General features: G+C 39.9%; 1 protein-coding gene across 2 annotated transcripts; it reads right to left on the reverse strand.

Moving 5' to 3' along the window:
• Window positions 1–1,136: 1,136 nt before the first annotated feature.
• On the reverse strand, window positions 1,137–20,974 carry LOC121892288 (SLAIN motif-containing protein 1-like). 2 transcript variants are annotated; one of them, XM_042405234.1, is made up of 10 exons: window positions 20,348–20,974; window positions 17,471–17,607; window positions 11,571–11,723; window positions 11,078–11,197; window positions 8,940–9,089; window positions 7,528–7,899; window positions 5,480–5,491; window positions 4,761–4,907; window positions 4,297–4,618; window positions 1,137–2,243 (listed from the first exon to the last, which is right to left on the reverse strand). In XM_042405234.1, the coding sequence occupies exons 1-10, from the start codon at window positions 20,770–20,772 to the stop codon at window positions 2,168–2,170; spliced, it is 1,914 nt and encodes a 637-aa protein (XP_042261168.1). In that variant the 5' UTR covers window positions 20,773–20,974; the 3' UTR covers window positions 1,137–2,167. The 2 variants fall into 2 exon arrangements, with proteins under 2 accessions (XP_042261168.1, XP_042261169.1); XM_042405235.1 differs by lacking the exon at window positions 5,480–5,491 and having other exon boundaries at window positions 20,348–20,972.
• Between the last annotated feature and the right edge of the window lie 1,188 nt (window positions 20,975–22,162).

Raw genomic sequence — 22,162 nt, forward strand, 5'->3', positions numbered from 1 at the left:
TTGAACCCACAATCTTAAAGCTTAAGTGCAGCTGTCTAACACATTTAGCCACAAAGCAAATCGGCAGCCAAGATGTTTCAGCAAAACTTTTCAATCTTCATCAAGGCAGCTGAGCAAACCAGAACTGAACTCGCAATCTTAAAGCTTTAATGGAACTTTCTAACACTGTGCACAACTGGCTCAGATGGTGTCAGGGTGTTGTCATTAAACATTGAACATCCAATGTCAAAAACTTTAAACAGCTGCCAAACAGACTGAGCTACTGAACCAGAGCAGTCACCATGCAAGATATTGGCTTTAAAAAATCTCCAAGCAGCTCTGGCTTGAACCTTAAAACCTTTGAAACACATTTTAAAACAGTGATGCCAAAGTGACAAAACCTTTACCAAGGGTTTTCAAATTAAATACAGCCATTAACATTAAAAAAAAGACTGATCAAGTCAGGATTGAACCCACAACTTTTAAACTTCAGTGTTGCTGTCAAACACAGTGAGCTGAAGTTTTACACCAGTTGAAGACAATTTTCATTTGAGATTTTTTCAATCTTCAGTCAGAAAGTTACACCCCAATCCAGGTAGAACTGCTGCTGTGTTGCTGGTCATCAGACTGGTGACACTGGGAGCTGCAGTGCAGATGAGGTATCCAAACTAGTGAAACTCCCCAAGCAAATGGAGATCCAAAGAAAATGTCTGTTAATGAAATGTTAAGTGTAACAAGGGTACAGACACACTCCTTGAAGACTGAATGTCAACTTTTTGTGCTCCTAAATGTCATTCATAATCAGACAAGTATGAAAGTCACCTTCATTGAAATGTATTAATTCATTTAGCATCACACTGACAGCTTTGCAGGGTAAAAAATATCCCATTTCTAGGATTGCATTGCTAAATCTGCCTGTGTGGTGAAAACAATAGTCTTTTGTATTTCATGCCATCTCCTCCTTTGTGTTAAATCCATGTTGAGATATTTGATTCTACCACAAGGTGGCAACATTAAAATGCCAACAGCCAACCTCTTGGTGCACTTTTCCACATCTTGTTACATACTGATTGGAAGATACAGTAATTCATAATTTTACTCGTTATACATAAGACTTGCATGTTTATATTCAACATAAAGTAGTGGGAAAAGACAGCTTTAATTCAGTGTGTTTTATTAAAATGTTTCACTCATTCAGTCCATCACAGTAACAAAGTGTTAGGATTTTGTGAAATGTGCTGTGATAATGGTCATTTAAAAACATAAGTCAAATATTACAAACAAAGAGTGCTACATTATGCCATGTTTAACTGTGATATCTCCCAAAAACATATTATTAACAACAGTTGCAAATGTAAAAGGAAGTGCAATTATTAGTAAACAGAACATAAAAATATCAGTAAGTCCAGAGATTTATACAAAGTGCAACATGAACAGATCCCTTATAGGTCATTAAACAATTTTAAAGTGTTAATATGCACAAAGTTTTGTGATGCCATGGTGAGACAATTTTGTAAACACATTCAGACATTTCATTTTGGTCAAGATTCACATTTAAAATTCAATAATATTGCATATATATATATATATATATGCACACTTAATAGTTAGCTTTGAACACGAATACATACTTTAATGTCTTGCTTGTAAAAATTAGACCAAATGTGCCCAATCTAACAGGGACTGATTAAATTTTAGCAGCATCATTGGCGCTTCTTGCCAGAGGGAAAACACGTGATTAGTCAAAACATTTATTCAAAATAAATATATAAATAAATATAATATCGTGAGGCTCATTTCATAAAAACTGGCAGCCCTCTTTAGCAGGTTAGTATTACTGGTACCCTACAGCCAGTGGTTTATTGCACAAGAGCAACTTGGCACAGACCAAACTCACACACTCAAATCCAGAAAAAAACAAAAGAATCAACCCGCCTTCCCCGAAGAAATTCTGCATAGAATCGAATAGGTGACATGAGAGATCAGTTCATGTGGAGACCCCTCAACTGTGGTCCGTCTGATACCATTTTAACTATTCTATGCAGGATCTCAGATTTAAGGTCATCTTAACAGTTACTTTTTGGTCAAACCCATTCAAGGTCCCCAATGAAAACTTTGATGTTGAGGAGTAGTGAGTTACCCCAGCCAGCGGGGTGCCACTGCACTACTGCACCAGTTCATCCATTCATCAGTAGCAGCCGTCTCTCCAGGTGCTGTCACGAAGGGCACTGAGGGTGGACAAGCTCTTTGGAGGCGTCAGTAAACTGGAAAAAAGGAAGAACAACACAAGGGTCACACCAAAGTGGATAGCTCCGGGTCTGAAAAGTGAAGCCAATGTGAAAGTGACTTAAACTTGCATTCCCTCTAATGGCCAGCAGAGGGTGACTCCAGTGGCACCAAAAAGAAGTCTGTATAGAAGTCTATGAGAAAATGACCCTACTTCTTGATTTATTACCTCAGCATACAGTTTCTTAATAAGTTTGTTCTCAATTGCTAGTTTCAAGTCTTCAAAGACCCTCTAAAACTGCTGCGGCCCATCGGTGGACCTCAGAACGCCATCTAGTGGGCCGCAGAAGCAGTGGTACTGCCAAATTGTTAAAAAAAAAAAATATAATAATTTACAAAGTTTACAAAGCTAGTTATTTTTATATCTAAATAAATCATTTCAATGACCAGTTACATTTTGAGCTAGCTTTAGCTGTTAGCTAGCTAGCTTTCTCTGTGGATCCTGCTTCAGAAGACATGTCTCTTTCCACTGTGTTGGAAAATTAACTAATGGAACTATCAGCAGACAACAGCCTGAAGCTTCAGCTCACACAGGTTGACCTTGCTTCATTCTGCATACTGGCTGCCAGTCAATATCCCTCTCAATCAAAACAGGCAATCAAATTTCTGTTGCCTTTCACCACCAGCACCTATTTGTGTGAGTCAGGGTTTTCCATTGTGACCGTCACAAAATCAAAGGCAAGAAACAAACTGAAAGCAACTTGGAATGCAACTCTGCATGTCAGCCTCTAACCCATCCCACCACGATTTGATCTTATTTTCTCAGAAGCAAGCCCAAGTGTCTCACTGAGGGTAAACAGAATATTTATTTTGGTCAATACAGCTGACAGGTGGCATAACACTTATTTACAGCCCAGTTTTTTTGTCATGTTATGTTTTTTTCTTTTATTTGGGAAAGTGGTCCTCTGAATTTTTTTCACAATCAGAAGTGGGCCTCAAGTTACAAAAGGTTGAGAACCCCTCCTCTAAAAGACCCTCTAAGGAGTCGGATGTTCATTTTTTCCCTGGTAAGAACATTTTATTTTAATAGTTTTAAGCCTGTTTTTTGCTAGTGAAAATTAGCATTAGCATAATCATTAAATGTGTCTGTAAATTCACTGGGGTCAGCTCTACTCTCTTGTCCAAACACGGTTACTTCTGGCTCCAAATATCCAAGATGGTGACAGTCAAAATGCAAACCTGAGGCTTCAAAACAGGAGTTCACAAACCAATGCGTGATGTCACAGTGGCTACGTCCATTATTTTTTACAATCTATGGTCACACCTAAAATATGGTATTTTTACGTCTACTGCAAATTACCGCCAAGATAAGGCTACAGATGTAAATTAGCCTAGTAGAAATAAATAAATAATAATCATTTTTAAAAAAAATCATTAAATAAATATCCTATTTTGTCAGCCCAACAAAAAGATGACTGTAAATTAAAAAGGCTTATGGACTCATGAAAAGATATTGCAGGAGATTTTCTGGCAACGTTGAAATTTTGACTATATTATTGTTATAAACTGAAAAAAGTATAACATCCCTGTTGATTAAATATTTAATTAAATGTAAAATTAGTTACATTTCTGACCCAAATTCATACTGAGGTGGCCATGCTGCAATGATAAATCAAGAACTTTTATCACAAAGAAAGTTCCACTTAGTCGGGTTCTCTTTGGGTTACCTGGTTTCACTGAGCCCAACATCAATGACTGTGTTTAAGCGAAGCTGGTTATCAGCTGGCTCAGTTACATGCAGTGTCATCAGAATCAGTGTGGAGTGGAGTACTTATAATATGCTATGAGATGAATCTGCCACAAACCTAATGTTCAAGAGGGAATTTCTGGAAAGTCTTTGGTCCACTAGCTACATTTTTGGTCTTCTAGCACAAACCTGTTGTTGAATTTTTTTTACCTGAGATCATATCACATATTTGAAAAGATGAAATAACAACTTTTATATATTGTGTATTTGTTGAATTTGACAGCCTTTACAGAAAAGCGCAAACAAAAATCCTGCATATTAAATCTGATTCCAACTGGGTTTACCTGCGCGCTGGTTGGGCTGCCTTGCTGCGTGGGGTGGAGCTTGGGGTGCCAATGAAGGAGGCGGGGCGGGGCAGGCTGCTGCGAGGAGTGGTCGGCGTGGAAGTGGGCGTCGCCCCTCCGCCAGGCAGTTTACTAAGCATGGGGATCCCGCTGTTACTCCCGCTGCTGCAGTTCAATGACTGGAGGCTGGTGGAGGTCGGCATGGTGGCCGAGCCTTTGATAGTGGGACTGACGTAGGCGGTGGCTTTTAGGGGTTGCCGTGACAACGAGGAAAAGTTGCCCACGCTCTGGACTCTGTTCTGCAGCTGGCCTGGGGAGGGGACTGGAGGTGGGCGGGGATAACAGATGCACAAGCATAAAAAAGAAAACTAAAATGAGTTAACTGATCTTAAAACATGTTATATTTCATAATAATTAACTTTCATCTAAAAAAAAACAAAAAACACTTCGAAGTAGTATCTTACTGGAGGACTGCAGGCGAGCCAGCCCACTGGACGAATCAAAGCTCTGGCTGTTACGAAGCAAAGGGGAAGCGCTAGGATTGGTTGGAATGGGCACACTTGGCATGCTGGGAGCTCTGACAAGGTTAGGCATGCTCCTCCGCAGCTTATCTGGCAGAGACAGACAGAAACACCCACATCAAAATAAATTGTAGAAGCTTAAAACTGCATCAGGAAAGATTTAAAGTAAAGATACAAATGAAGACCATATACCATAACAATATACCAACTCCATCCCTTAAGACAACTGTAAAGCTGGCCGTGATCTCCTTTACCATACAACAGTTTCCAGCCCCCTCAGTCAGATATACACTCCTAACGCTAATCCCATCAAACTCTCTCTCCCTCTCTCTCGTCTCCGACTTGGAACGGAAACACACGCCAGTCTGAGAGCTTTAAGAGCAGTTGTACAAGAGGCTTAGACAGAGTTATTATTAAGTGGTTAGAGCATCAGTGTGGGTCAGTTCGGGGCATTGACGCATGATTAGCGGGCAAAGACGGGATACTTCTCAGAATGAGAAAGATGGTGAGGAATAAATACTTATGAGTGGTGAATTAATGAGTTTAAGTGTTTTTATATTGTGTTCTGTCACAGAGAAGTTGAATTAATGTTTTAAAATAACTTTTCAATGTTTGAGGTATGAAGTATGTTTGGAATCGAGTGGAAAACGGTGTCGACTTACTCTCATATTCGGCTGGACGCCATGATGAAGTTTCCCCAAAACAATACGGCCAACAACATACACATATGCACGTACAGTAAATACACACATAAATATTGCACATACAAAACATATAAACACAGAGAGCTCTCATTAGTAGTGTTCACAGCATTGACAGTGGTTTATGTCAAAAAAGTAGCACTGGTTTACTCATATTTTTTGACAAACTGACTCTAAAACAAAAAAGGAACTCCAAACACGTATTCCTTCACCGGGTGGCCTAGCAAAGAGAGATACTATTGGGTTAGATTATGGGAAGTGTAGACTTGTGTATACGTCAGCCACCCCTGCTATGATTGAGTCTTTTTTAAAAAGGATATGTTTTTCAAGTCTGTCTTAAAACAACAGTCAGGTGCCCAAATGAATATTGACACTTTTTCTCTTGCTATAATCATTCCTCCTGTTCATACTGGTAATTAAGAGATCCGTTCATAATGTGCTTTTAGTATAAGTGATGGGGGACAAAATCCACAGTCCTCCTTCTGTGCAAGAATGTATTTAAAAGTTTATTTGAAGCGAATATGAGGTTTCAGTCTTTCAAATTAGTCAAATCAAGTCAATATCTTTCAGAGTTGCTCTCTTTTTCATGCCAAGTTTATTCTTTTTAACTTAACTTTAAATACATTTTTGCTCAAAATGGGGACTATATTTTGTCCCTCAGCACTTACATTGTAAGCGTGTTTGGAAGAGATCTTGTAGTCAGTATGAACTGGAGGGATGATTACAGCGTGCAAAACCTGTTTCACTGTTCATTTGGGCAGGAACCCATTCATTTGGGTTCATTTAAGACAGACTTGAAAAATTGTGAACCCATCCTTTAAATTCATCTACATAAATTATTTAATGGTAATTACATTTAATAATTAATATTTAATGATTATTATAAATTATTGGAATACCGCTTTAACCCTTATTGTGCAAACATCAGGACTACCAACTGGGGTCCCTGAGGACCCAAAGAATAAACTACTATAAGAAACAACCATCATAGCAAAATGTTAACTTAGGGCTTCTCAAAATATTATTAGTTATGTAATTAATGTCATCTGAAAAAAAAAACAACATTATTTTAGGAAAGTTGCAGTTAATTTGTATATTGTGTAAAACAAAAATATACACTTTTCTTTATTACAGTGGGGTGCCCCTACCCCTCCTGGTAGTGTGTGATACTTTAAATGAGGACCCTTGGCAAACATTAACTCAATAAATAGTTCCATCTATTAAAACTGCAGCGGTGGAATGTTTGACTGGGGTCGCCCAGGACCCCAAAACATTGGTATTTTTAAAAAGCACTCATCAAAACAGAAACGTCATTAAGAACAAACTGATTGACAAAGTCATGAAAAATTAGAATGATAGAATAAAGCACCTGTGAGATATGACAGAAAGTAAACCTCTGGGGTCTGCAGGTACCCCAGTCGGTAGGATTAAAGTTGCTTTAAGCAATTTTCTTGACCACTTGGTGGTATCAAAACAAGCTGTAAACACAACACTGATATATGGTATTATCAGTGTTGGGGAGCAGAGACACTACATGTAGCTGGGCTACTAGTTTATTTACATTTCCTAGTAGCAGTCGGATACTGTAGCTATTTTGAGTGTCTGTTTGCTGCATGTCGTTTGGCAGTTAGCATACAGCAGGTTTATCAGAGCTTGTTCAACTGTTGTAAATGAGCTGAAAGATGCTAAGATACTCAGCTGAGCTGAGGGGAACTGCAGAGTTGAGTGATAATTCTGTATGTTCATCACTAAATTATATAAAAAGGTGATTTCATCCTTTGCCAAAAGTAAAAATATGTTAGTGCAGCTTTAAGGCTTCTTCTACTTTTGGCACAAAAAAGTAAAATGCCTTGACATTTTAAAAACAAAGGAGCCTTGTTTTCTTTATTCAAGCCTTTTTTTACTCTCGACTCCAATCAGAAAAACAGACTTGCCTTTCAGTATCTGATCTCAAACAAGAACAAATTCCTTATAGGCAGAGAGATGATGTTAAAAGTGGCTTCTCTCACCTGATCCTGGTCTGAAGCCCTGCAGCTCGGCTGTGCAGGGGCTGCCCAGTCCCAAACCCTGGAGCTGGGTGTGGGCCTGAGGTTGAAAGGCGAACCCAGCGGAAGGGTACGGAGGGGTGGAGGGGGTGGAAGGAGGGGTGGACAGGGAACTGGTGCTTCTTCGCCAATCTCGAATGCTGGAGAAGGTGTGGGAATGCGGCAGACGGGTGAGGCGCGGCTGCGGCGGGGGCAGGAGGCCGTAGTCTTCGTCGTCCTCCTCGTCTTCCTCCTCCAGGTCGGGGCCTGCGCTGAGCTGGCTGAGCTGGAAGGTGAAGCTCTGGCTGCGGCGGTTGGCCAGGATGGACGTCGTGCTGGCGTAGTCCTGCCTTAGACCTGGGGGAGCGAGACATGAGGAACAGCGTGCAAAACACACACACACAAACACACAAACACACAAACACACAAACACACACACACACACAAACACACACACACACACACACACACACACACAGAGACACAGACATCACCTCCTGGGGTTAATGAAGCTGAAGTAGCGATGAGCTCTGAGGTCTGGTGCCATATGTTAAAATATTAGAAAGGAGGGAACAATAGAGACAGATGGACAGCAGAAGAAGTGAATTGGCGCACAATGACAGACAAAAAACTGACAAAGCAGACAATTAAATATAAAATCTATTTTCACTGTAATGTTCTGAAATCATTTGGAATAGATTTAGCTGGAAATGCAGGTCCATATTTTTAAGAATACTTACTATACAATGATGTTTTACTGATTATAAGCACCAGGGCTTCATATTGAACCTGTTATAGCATCACAAACTAGTATTGAATAATTAGCCTTAAATACTTTTCAAAGTTAAATTGTTAAATTTCCTGTTATGAGACAGAGCTTTTCCATTTGCAGTGTTCTTGTATGGCTGCTTCTGTTAAACTAACATTAAAAACTGCTGGATTTGAGAAGTTTGGATTGTTTTGTCAAGGGAAAAAAATACAACTAAAATGTGTTTTATATTTCGCATAGGAAGGTATTGAAAGAAGTAGTTTGGTAATGTAATTCAGTTATCATATTTACACTAGTATCACAATTTTTTCCACTGATGCCCTTTTAAACACCCAATCCCTGTTTAGTCTTACAGTATATTGCTCAGCTTGCCTTAATAGTTTATTCTGCTACCATACTTTTGCTCCATATTTTCGTGCCTCCTCTGCAATGCTCTGCACCCCCAGTTTGCTAACTACTGGTCTAAAATGAGGAACAATAAAGTCAGCATGAAGTGGACCGAATTCCCTGCAATTAAGAGCTTTAATCATACACTGTTTCTCAGAGCAAGAGCTGTTCTGGAGACAGGGGGCAGAGCCAAACAACCGCAGAAATACCATCTGCATGTTTTCCTCCTGGCTTTACTTACTCTCCTCCTGCAGCCGGGCCATAACCTGGACATCAGTGAGGTCTTGCAGTTTGTATCCCAGAGCGATGGAGTCGTCTTCCGCCTCTGAAGCACCAAGGTCACTGTCCATGGATGACTGTGGGCTGAGGGCCGAGCGCCGGAGACTGCGGTCTTCAAACAGCCACACAAGAAAACAGAGTTTGACTGATGATGAACTTTCCACACCGACAACTTATCCTTGATCTTAACTACAGTGTTAAACAAATGAGACGGTCACTGTGCAGCTCGGCTATGTTCGGTTTTGGTAGCTCAGTAGTGAGAAAAGCACCCTCGAGTCTTTCGAGTGTCCTTTACATAAAGATGAAGGATCCAAACTAATGGAGGGTGATACTTGGCTCGGAGAATTAGAGCCTATTAAGCACCAGTGAGGCAGAAATATTATCTCAGAGGTTATACCAACCTCTCCCCAGTTAATGATATTCCTATATCTGCTCACTAAAACTGCACTCTAGAATAATGACAATGATGAAAAGGATTATTTTAATCACTTTAGTCACAATTTGCACCCTTTATTAGATTTATTTTAGTCATCTTTGGCTGAATTTCAACATTTTGCTACATCTGTTAACATAATCATCATTTACACCTTTGACAAGGTGCAGCTGAGTGTGAATTTAAAGGGTTGATTCAGTCAAAATACAAAACATCATAATTTCGCACTTTCCTACAGTGGAAGCTCACTGGAGCTACTTTCTGCTAAAGAAATAGTCCCCATGACACCCATTCTCAATAATATCTAGAGGAACTGGGACATTGTTTCTTGAAAAAACTGTGCTGCTGAAAATAATGTTGTTTTTCAATACTGTGAGCAACACTTCTGTGGATTAAGAACCAAACAGACATGTTAAATCATTCTAAGGTCAAGTGTGCCCCCTTTGTAACCTCAACTATAACTTTTGAAGTCTCAGACTAATTGGGTGACGCAATCCCTCAGTTTTAGCACGACATTAGTGGTGCAAAAATAAGTAAAGAGCAGACAGTTAGGTCTTTAGGTGACGTGTATGTCCAGTTGTTGAAAGTGGCTTTATGATGCAAGTGACAACCAATTTTGAAGTCAGTATAATAAAAATATGTAGCTCCCTTTGGGAAAACCAGTGTCATCTCCTCTGTATTACTTTGAGGAGTTTACATTCTATGATCATGCATGGATTTTAAAGACTGATTCTGATCCGTTTTAGACTAAATGTCTTAAATTTTGACTTTGTTGAAGGACGTAATATGTTAAAATAAAGGATTTCAGATTGTCCATCAGAATAACATACTTATAGGCAGTGTAGAGAAAGTTTTGCAACATTTAAAACGAAGTGAGACAAAACTAATAGAAATTATTAATGAATAAATGTGATCTATTGTGGGTTTTTTTTTTAATACTGTACTGAAAAAAATGTTGAAATTTGACCTAAATATTTCTAAAAATCCTTACTTCAGCCCTGAATTACATGATATTATATTGGTGACTCACAAAAAGGGGGGCAGATAGATGAAAGAGAGAGTTTTATATTTGGAACAGCATATCTAAAAAAGAACAAAAAAAAGCAACACATGCCCCAGCTTTTCTAATGCCTCGTTGCTGTTTGGAGTAGCACTGTCATGGAATTGAGCCTTAGGTGCAAAACCACCAGCGAGCCCCTGCGGCAGAGGACCTGCTGCTACATGAAGCTCAGGATGTGAGCTTCCTCCCTTCAGGGCCCATCTCGTTCCCTGCAGCTTTGCCCTCGCCGTGTCTGGAACGTTACTTTTTCCATCACTAATAATGCACTCGAATGTGTCACCAGCTGATACAATTACAGCAGCAGAATATAGTGACATATAATGAGCAACGAGCAGTTTTATTTCTGCAACTGTTGCTTGAAGCTGCAACAAAAATATATTCTCTTACTCTCACGACTTACATGAGAACACAGTTGAAATAATACATTAAAAGCTTGTGGCTGACCCAGTTTTATACCGAGTGTCTTTACCTGCGTAGTAGTGTTCTGATATTTTGTTATCTGCTGTCTGTGCTGTCCCATATGAGGCAAGAAAAGCAGGACTCGGGATGTTTTTATATGAAAAGTGGACAGAAAGGCGGCGCGGAGCAGTGGGAGAAGCAGGCTTACTGCGGTTGGCTAGGTGAGAGAGGAACGTGGGAGTCCTCTCGGCTACGGGGGAGAGCTCCTTCCCTACGGGGCTCAGCGTCCGATGGAGGATCGGGTGGAGCGGGGAGGAGAGGGATGGAGCTGAAGGAGGCAGCAGAGGAGAGAGGAGGGAGGTAAAAAGATGAGACATTCAGGTTTTAAAAAATGCATTTTGAGTTCAACTTCTAGTGGTAGAAAGTTGAATGAAAACCTCAAAAAAAAGGTTAATATACACACAAATTCTAATTCAAACTGGTTTTAAAGTTGCATTCACTCTAATATTGCTGTAAATATCTGAAAAGTAATTTAACATTTATTTAAAGCATAAATTATTCTGTGATGTGTCATTTTTGCCACAAAGTTACTTAAATATGCTGTTCCTGAAGAGACTGATACTCAAAGTTTAACCAAAATACTGAATAAAATAGCAGAGAAAAATGAGTCACAAGAGGAAACATGCATGCGGTATGTTTACCGTGTCTTTCGGACGACTGGGGAGTGGAACAGGGTTTGGCTGAAGGGGAGGCGCTGATGGGTGACACCCCAGCAACTCGACTCAGGGGAGGACCGGGAGAGGAGGAGGAGGAGGAGGGGGAAGGGCTGGACAGTGAGCTACGCCACCTGGAGACTGAGGCAGGAGTAGGTTTAATGGAGGAGAACAGGGGATGGGAGGGAAGACGGAAGTTAATGTTAAATTAGCATTATTTTTTACACATCAATACATTGCCATATTGATTGTAAAATACACCAAACAAGGTCCTTTAAACACCTGAGACTATGTGAGAAAAACTGGTTAAGTACACGTTTTCTCCACTTGTTTATTCAGGTTTTTCCTTTGATTTGCAACTAACTCCTGTCATACTCTAAATGCTCTTCTCCTGGGCTGCAATGATTATTTTCGTTATTGATTAATCGTTTGGTTTGTGGAAAATGTCCATCACAGTATCCTGGAGCACAAAGTGACATCATTAAATGTCTTGTTTGTGAGACAAATAGTCCAAAACCCCAAAATATTCAATCTACTGTAATGAAAGAAAAGCAAGCACATTCTCACATTTGAGAACCTGGAACCATTAAATGTTTGGTGTTTTTGCTTGAAAAAAAATGATGATGATTAAATCGATGATCAAAATAGTTAAATCTGTCCCTGGCTTTGGACTCACAGGTGGCATTTCTACATACGTTCACCTCAAGTTTTGGACCTTTGACCGTGTTTAACAACATTTTAACAGTCTAAGAATGACACAAAATCACAAAAAGCATGATATGTGCCCTTTATAAAAGAACCTCAAAAACAGACTCTTCCTTAATGAGCTGAATTCAGGTAGCTCCAGAACTCAAAATGGCCTTAACAATAAATCGTAGAAAATACAAAGACAGACGCCATCATTGAGCAGAGGGCTGTACTGTGCAGCAGTTACCTCATCGGCAGTGTGACTGTCAGCAACTGCTCTGTTCAGCAGCTGCACATGTGACAAAGCACAGAGGACAAAGCACTATTCAACACAACAGAGCCGCTCGTACACTGCAGCTGTACCTGGTGCTGAGTGTCTCAGACAAACACACACACACACACACACCTCGGTTACTATTCATAGATGTAGAGAAGAAACTTCTCCTGGTTTGTAGCACCTGTGATATGAATACTCAGGCCATATCTAGGGGGAAAAGATGAATATAAATGTGCTGCATCCTGCATTTCTTATTAAAGAGTGTGCATGTGAAGCCTGCACACACCCAGAGATGCAGGAAGAGGATTTCTCTCTCTTACCTGTCAATACGAATATAAGCCACTTAGCTATGAAGGGGGTGTATTCCTTTCATGTAAACGGTTTCTATGGCAACAGCTCTCCATTTCACTGTACCCAACCTCCGGCAGGGAGAGAGAAAGAGAGAGCGATAGCAGGCCAAGCTGGTGGGAGGATTCCTCTGCGGTTTTGAAGTGATGCACCATTAGCATGTAGAGTGCAGGTTGTCTGCCGCTGATGCAACAAGCTGCACAGCTGGTGCAACTTCAAGAGGACCGAGCCGAGTCAGAGGTCCACTTCTGTGACCCAAATACTGGCCCAGACTGCAGCGTAGATGCCAGTATAAAGTATGTGGACACTAGACATCACGACTGGTCCACAGAGATTAGGGATGGGAATTGATAAGATTTTAAGTGATACCGATGCCATTATCGATTCTGCTTATTGCTCTGATTCTTTATCGATTTCCAATTCATTTTCTGTGTGGAAAAAAAGTAGACCTACACAGGTTTTCAGCGTCAACGCAACTGTTTTATTATCTCTGAGTCTGAACACAGTGCAGAAACAGCAGGCCTCAGTAGGCTGGAGCAAGTCCCCAGTTGGTACCAGTTGGCAGTCCGCTATCTGTTAGCTCCAGCAGCAGACCAACAGAACAGTTGCAGCCTGGCCCGATCATGGTACTGGGTCAGCACTAAGTCTTCTCAGTTATTTTGGGTGTGTTTTATTTGTTGCCTCGATCCTACCGCCGTGACTCCCTCTTGTTGCAAGTTTTCAGCAGCAAAGATGCATGACATTGACATCATTGTTTTGCAATGCGCAACTATCAGAAAAACATGCCGGCATCGATAAAAGGAATCGATAAGCTCGGAGGCATATGATTCCAATGGATCGGACAATTTGGAACCGGTTCTCGATTCTCATCACTAATAAAAAAAGACATTATTTTCCTAGTTTGGTGTGGAAGAACTTAGAGCCACACCTCACTATGCTTCCAAAATCTTGCGTTATAGCAGCAGATTTAAGCCCAAAGCTTAATGAGATGTTCAAATATGTGTACATGTTGTCCAAAAAGATAATCATATTACTGTTTTACACAACTGACATTGTAATTAATATTTTAAAGCACATTGTAATTAAGAGTCTACATGAGTTTGAGGGTACTTTAAGTTAAATACTAATGTCAGCATGCCAAAATGCTCACAATGACAATGCTAACATGCATATTTTAAGCAGATATGTTTTCCATGTTTTCTTAATTTAGCGTGTTAGCATGCCAACATTTGGTAATTAGCACTGAACACAAAGTGCAGCCGAGGCTGATGGGAATGCCGTTAGTTCTGCAGGTATTTAGTGAAAGACCAGTTGAAAGTTTGATCTGATAATGGTGCTAATATGTAAAGTTAAGAGGACACAAGAATGATTATATTTCATCCTGACGGGGAGCATGAATGTGTGACCCAAATGTCATGGCAATCCAACCAATGTCTGTGGAAACATTTCACTCAAAGCCACAAATGGTGAAGCTAAGTGGTGCTAAAGGAAAAGTCAACAATCTTTATTTGAGATATTTCAGTCTGGACCAAAGAAGTGGACGCCAGACATAAGCAACAGTGCTACAGTATCTTAATGTTCTTGACGTTAGTTGCATTTTTCGGTGCTGAATTCTCAATTTGGCAGCATTTTGGAGTCAAGTTAAGATTATTTATGTAGCCTGAAAAGGAGATCTCTGAAAATCTCTGTAGCACAGAGATTGTAAATCTACCTGACGGTATAAGGATTGAGGTGCTACAGATACCGTTTGAGAGGAAATTCTAACAAAGTGTTTACAAAAGCAAAATGTAAAAGAAGGTCATTAACTCACACACTGTCACCAATTAGATTAGTGAAAAATCAATGTTTGTGACCATAGATCTTTGCCAGGGATTACACTTTAATACATTTAATGCCTGAAACGTTTTCAATAAACTCAGTGGAGATAGTTCACTACTGTCTTTTGCATGCCTTAATTCTCCCCAAGTATATTAGCTAATATTTAATTACAAAATCTAATTTAAAAAGGTTTCATTAACTGGCAAAAGAGCAGTCCAAACAATTAGATATTTCTTTGAAAATACTGCAGATAAACACTTTATATTCAAAGTGTGGGAAGGCAGAGCAGCCTGACACACACACACACAGACTCAAACTCTCCTACGCAGGTGAGTCGAGCGCCTTCTCCTCTCATTAAAGGCTTCAGGGTATTAAGCTGCCTGTTCAGCTGAGGCCGTGGGAGCTGTCGCCTCCATTCACTCTTCACACGCAGCCCTCTGCTCTGCCTCCACAACCGCGGCCTACAAAAAAAACAGACTCATCGATCAGACGAGGATTTCTGTAACACACCGACATCTTGGATTGATAACCCTGATCTGCTATTTTTCCCCCCTGGTTGGCTGTCAATAGGCTCAAGACATGAAATCTATTTTTAAAAAGAGAGTCGATTCAGGCTCATGAAGTAACCATGGCAACACTAAAAGCAAACCAAGAGGCAGGCTTCTATTGATTCACAGCCTATTCTCTCTTTTGATTATTCGGACAGCTAACCATATTTCCTGTTTCACTTCCTCAGATATGTTTCCTTTATCTTCAAGACTTCCCCTTCTTCTTCGTCAGCGATGCATCATATAATTAAGTGTTGCCTGTAACCACGGCATATGCAGGTCAGGTGACCCGGGCCTGATCTGCTTAAGGCTATGAGGCGTGGACAGATTATCGTCAGTGAGCTCTCCACCGTCCTGCTGAGCTCGATTAGTCACTCTGAAGCGATGAAGGTGATCCAACTTCAACCTGCCTATTATGGCCACAAAGGAAAAGTATCTCTGCAAAGTACAAGTGTCAGTTTATGTACTTTACAATGTTAGGAAGTGATACTTTTAAAACACTTTTCATCATTACCTGGCTTTAAAAAGTAGAGTACAGCAGAGCTAGTCGATCAATAGAAGATTTATCAGCAACCTTTGATGGTTCCAGCTTCTCATATGTGGAAACATGAGTATTTGTGGACTTTTAGACAGTTTGTCAGACAAAACAACACTTAATTTAATTATTTGACTTCATGCTCGAGGAAATTTTGATGGAAACTTCACTGTCTTCTTATATTTTTAAAGAACAAACCATTAATCGATTAATTAATAGAAAATATAACCTGCACATTAGCTGATACTAGTTAGTTGTAGCTCTTAAAAGAACGCTTTTTTATAAATTAGGTTCCTAGTAGCTTAAACACCAAGTGATCTATCTGGAACTTAAAGCAAGTGACATCAATTTTGGACTGCTTCCTTCACAAGACAACAAGAGCACCCAGCTATACACTCTAGATGAGAAACAGTTTGGCAGCTCCTTCTGGCCGAGACTGTTGTGTGAGACAGTAAGCAAATGTGAGTGAGTGAGCTCCTGTGTTTTTGGCAAGACACCTGAGAGCTGTGTACATCAGTTTAAAATAGACTGGAGGCGGGAAGCGTCATGCAAACTAATCTGCTGTCTTGTCTCCCGGAATCTCAGGCAATTTCTGTTTTCAGCCTTTGGTTTAATGTACGGAGGAGAGGAGAAAATAGACACTGTGGGTAAGTGAGAGACATCCGCTGTGGGTTATGAAACAAAGATGAAACAATGTAGAGAAACTGGGCATAAAAAGAAGTGACATCCAGACTAACCACAGTAAAAAAAAAAAGGGTGAAAATATGTAAGTGATCAATTCAGAGCTGCCAAAAAAGGCCCGGACTGGTTAAGAAAGATAAAGCTCAACTGAATTTAAAAGTCTAGAAACACTCATTGCATAAAATACTTTTCTAATGCATGTCTTATTAGCGGAAAAGTGACGAATGTGAAATTAGCAACAGTCCCCTGACTGAACTCCAGCTGAACTCCAGAGAAATGTTTTTAGCATTGTTTCTTAGACAGCAAGAGACACACACACACACAGACAAAACTGTTCAGCTGTACATCTTAAATGCAGTTTAGTTTCATCGATGCCACCAAAGCGTGTACAATATTTCTTGCATTTGCATTGCAAGAACAAGCAATTTCATACTGAATCTTCTGCAGACTTGTGAGGTTTTGTTGAGACGGACTGTAGTGATCTATTTTTAGGACATAATATCTTTCCTTAAAGTGCACAAACATTTACAGCATTTTACTGCTGCTAACTGCACTTGCATGTTTTATTCTTCTGCAAACATTTTTTGTTAAAATTAATAGAAAATTCACTTTACAGCACTTCATTGGAAACTGGAGAGACTGAGACAATCTGTGTTGCGTTTTCACACATAATCTGCTGTATTTACGTTCATTCACTTTCCTTTTGTGAACTTTTTCTTTTTTTCAAGCACAATTATATATGTTCTAGCAGCGCAGAACAGTTTGCACTTGCTATGGTAACAAGTCTAAGGTGTGATATCACTGATTTAGCTCATCTCAGACACCCTATGACAACAGTGAGAGTCTTAAGGTTTGTATGGATGCATCTTGTTGTGCGCTGTCGGCTCTTTTGCTGTACAACACAAACTTCCCTCCAGGGGCCAATCACAGCTTTTTTTTTTCTCACCACCACACACACACACACACACACAAAAAAAACCCTGTTGTCTCGCACCTTGTTCCAGTCGGAGGGACAGCGATCGCCTCGCAGCCTCCACCTCCGATTTGGGGCAGTCCAGAACCTGCCGGCACCACTGCAGAGGTGTGAGGGAATCATCTGAGGACTCTGTGGCTCTTGATGATACATACAACCTACAGAGAGATTGAAATGCTGGGAGTCAAACTATTGTTTTAACTGCTGCAGAACAATGTAATATTTAACAACACTGTCAAAGTCATGAAGGAGCTGAAGGAAAGGTCAGGAGATCACCAAAATCTGTAGGTTTCATCCTCTGGGAACCATGAATATCTGTACAAAAGATAATCTCTATCCATCCGATAGTTGTTGAGATATTTCAGTCTGAACCACAGCGGTCAGACCGATGCTGCCATCCATACAGACAAGCTGCTGGAGTGGTTAAAAATTTTATTAGCTGCGAGAACAATTCTTTGATCTCAGCAAGAAATGTTCTTCTTTCTCATCATAAATCCAACGACTCCTCAATTATTCTCCATTTTTTAGGACAGACTCTGTTTTTATTCCAGTCTATCTCCAAGCCTCTTTATTTCTTGTACCTGATATTGCACTTCATTTGAGATTTACTGAATGTTTGGATCGAAACATAACTACTTATTATAAGATACGTGATGGTATCTATGTTGAAAAAGTGTTTACAACTGAAAATTTTGTTTTTTTTCCATAAAAATATGAACACTATGCATTTGTAGGACTTCCCTCATCGTCAAAATTATACCAACTTTATCTGATTTTTACATCCTGAGTTTAAATTCTGACACAATTCGAGATGACTAATTGTAAATGGAACAATCACCAACATGTAGGTGTAATTTATACACAGTTTTAGTACATAGTCTAACTACATGTTGGTAGGATCTCAGTGTTATGAAAGTAATATTGTACATTTGGGAATCTTCCCTCTGATGGGTCGCTCTTCAGACTCCATCCTTCCTTTGTGCCACCAACTCATCCCCTCCTGACTCAGACAAATCTCTCCTCCTGGCTTAAAGGTGGCGTTAAGCTTTTCAGATATCACGAAGACGAGTCGCTCTGTTGAAATGAAGTAGATCAGATTATTCTGACAGCCCTGAACTGCTTTTTTTCCCCTTGATTTTGCTCTGTGGGCAACACGGAGGGAACTGAATTATAGATTAAAACCTCCACTGACATCAGGTGGAAGTCTGACCTGAAGGGGACAGAACACACACACACACGAACACACACACACACCCACACACACCCCTCGGTCACTATTTCTAGACACAGGGAGGGAAGCACCTGCAATGTTAATACACCAAATAAAAGATGAATCCGCGTGTGCTGCAGTGCAGAATCAGTCATACTTCCTGTCACAATATTTTGACCTCTTCTGTTTCTAACATGCATTTATGTCCATCTCAATTCATATGAATGAGGTGGACAAAATAATAGAAACACCTCTCAAAGCCCCAAACTACAGCCTCCAAAATGACCATAAACACTTTTCATGAGTGAACATAAACATGCACTTTGGATTTATTGCAGGGCTTCTGTATGAGCTACAGTAGTGTAGGTGTACCTTACTGCTATAACTAACTATTATTGATTATTCTGCAGATTATCTTCTTGATTTATCGTTTTGTCTATAAAACAGTGAAAAATGTCAGTTATAATTTCTAACATCTCATGGTGACGTCTTCAGATGTCTTGTTTTGTCCGATCAACAGTCTAAAATCCAAAGAAATTCAGTTTACTAACCTATATGACACAGAAAAGCTTCAAATCATCACATATGAGAAGCTGCAACATGCAGATATGACATTTTTGCTTAACAAAGCGACTAAAATGATTAAACGATTATCAAAATAGTTGCTGACTAATTTTCTTTTGATGGACTAATTGATCAATCGCAGCTCCCGGGGAACTTATAAATTGGAAACAGTAAAAAAAACCCAAAAAACTCAGCACACAAACATTCATGTTACTGGCTGCATGTATTACAGCAATAATTGAAATCATGAGTTGATTGATCAGTTGGTCCATAGACAGAAAATTACATAATTAATGAGCAAATTAATCAGTTGTGAGTTTAATTAAGTTAAAAACAGTCACTGATCACACTCAGATGTGACGATTCTTTTAGTTTTCTCCATTTTGAATCATCATGAATTGAATATGTTGAGATTTTATGATCGTTAGACCAAAACATAAGCAGTTTTTAATGTTTTAAAAAGGGAACCTTTCATTGCCAACTTATTGATTAAGTGAAAAAGTAATTAAGTAGTTACTAAAAGTATTTGGCTTGTTTACATGAAAATGTCAGTTCTTGAAACTGATTTCCTCTCTTTACAGCCACTTCCTTCAATAGAAAAACACAACACTAAGTAACAGGTCATAATTCAACAAGGCCTCCAGCGTTAATCTGCAAGATTTTATAAAGATATCACAGAAAACAGACACATTATGTCATGGAAAGTGTTGCACTGAAGCTCAAAGCATGACACAGATACAGCTGGATCTATGGTTTGATTCCCTGTATGAGGCACTATAGTTAATACAAGGCACTGAAAAGCATCCAGCAAGTGACATTTTAAGATGAATTTCTCTGAGTGCAGACTAGAGGGAGAATGGCAGCTTGGTGCAGCCCTGATGACAGGCCTGATAACAAGTGGCCTCTCCTCTCAGCTGCCTAATTAACTTACGTGGTGTGTGGCTTTGTTTTGGCCCTGCAGAAAGCTGCAAAGCTTTAATACAAATATGATCAGGAATAAGAAGAAAATCAACCAGTTGAACCATCAAACATCATTTATGGTCTTTGCATTCAAGATTCATGACTTGGACCTTCTGCACAAAGCAACAAATGGTTGAATTAAAACAAAAAAACCCGCCAGTTACCATGATTCATCAGACTCCTCTGAGCAGCACAGAGAATCCAAGTCCAAAAGCTCCAGCTCATCCAGAACCGACGGCTCGGACGCGTCCTCCGCCTCCCCCGCGGCAGCCTCTCCGTCCCCGGCGGTGTGCCGGTGGAGATAGTCGAAAGGCTCCTCCGGTGGGAGCGCGAATGACCCCAAGGACGTCTGGCACAGCAGGGTGGGAGGCGGGCTGGGTAGGCAGTATCCCCCGACGCACGCCGGAGGTATAGGCAGCACATGCGGGCCGCCTGCGCAGCCGCTCGCCCGGGTCCGCAGCTGCTCATTCTGCCGCTCCAGTTTCCGGACCAGCTCCTGAAGCTTCTTCACCTCCAGCTCTGCGTTCAGGGTGTTGCTGTTGCAGTCCACCTCCGTCATGATCGCGGGGTTCAGTACGGCTGCCTCCATTGGATCACAAAATAACGCTTTCTTATAGCATCCACCTCCAATCTGGATCCAGAAATGGAGGACAGGTAGGGCCGAGCTGCTGCGGCTGCTGGCTCACCCGACGCCCTCACACTGCTTTCTGTATTCTGGTAGCGGTAGTAATCAGTCTAGTACGCCTGTCTGGACTGTCACCCAATGGGAGACTATAATAACTCCACCCCCTCCAACACCACACACACCCTCAGCCTCCACCCCCCCAACCGGAAGGACTGATTACAGGTAGTAATTGCACCTGTCGTTAGTTTAAACCGTAATATATTGAAAACATAACCTGCGTAAAATTTCATTTTACACATTTTACGCACAAGCATTTTTTTCCCCCGACTATCTCTTTCCAAGCAAACAACTAATAACTTTTACTGCAGGAGACACAGTTCACATATAAATCTATTAATTTGATTCAATTCAATTCAATTCATGATCAATTGTTCTCAGCAGGTGTGTTATAATTAACAGAGACACACCTGGTTTACATTTATACACATCTGGCGACATCTTGCGGTTGAAGCAGGTTATTGCATCATTTCTAAAACAAATGTATAAGTCGACATGTCTGAACAGTTGCACAGAAACCATTTTACATTTATTTTATGAGTGTATTAATGTTATATAGTTTTTGATCGATATTGAACGTTTAGCCTGTTCATTTACAGAAAAAATTTGATTTTTTTTAATGGAAAAACTATCAACAGATCTGTTTGTATTTTAAATCTTATTTATTTGCCAAGTTGCAAATGGTCTCAAAGCAAACCCAGCAAATTAAAGAATGAAGCTTAAGGATAAACAAATCAGAAAGCCATTAAGACTCTGGTCGTCTACAATATCTTAAAAACCTATTCTTCTTTATTATTCCATGGTTTTATAGACATTTGTATCAACCAAATTAAATCTGGGAGGAAAAATCAGGTTATGGCACCAAACTGGTACCAGCTGCCTTAAAAAGTTTAGAAATTAAACATTTTAACAATGGCTAAAAGAGAGAAAAAAAAATTATATTTATATTTTTTGATTGTTAATTAATAGTTATTTTTCAAGCAAAATGCTAAACATCTGCTGGCTCCAGCCTCTCAAATCTAAGTATTTACTGAATTTCTGTTTTATATCATTGTGAATTTAAGATTTGGGAAGGTTTTGACTGTTAGTAGCAGAAAAATCTTGTCACATTAAAGATAAAAATCATTCGTTATGTCTGACATTTTATAGACTTCATGAGTGATTCATCTGTAATAAAACAGAATCATTAGTTGCAGCTGCAGAAAACTCATAAAAAGAAATATTAGATTTTAACCAAGTTAAACTCTTCAGCTACATATTTCATTGTGCAATGCAGATCAAAAAATGTATTTTACTT

Source organism: Thunnus maccoyii, chromosome 24 (assembly GCF_910596095.1).
Source record: "Thunnus maccoyii chromosome 24, fThuMac1.1, whole genome shotgun sequence".
NCBI lineage: Eukaryota > Metazoa > Chordata > Actinopteri > Scombriformes > Scombridae > Thunnus > Thunnus maccoyii.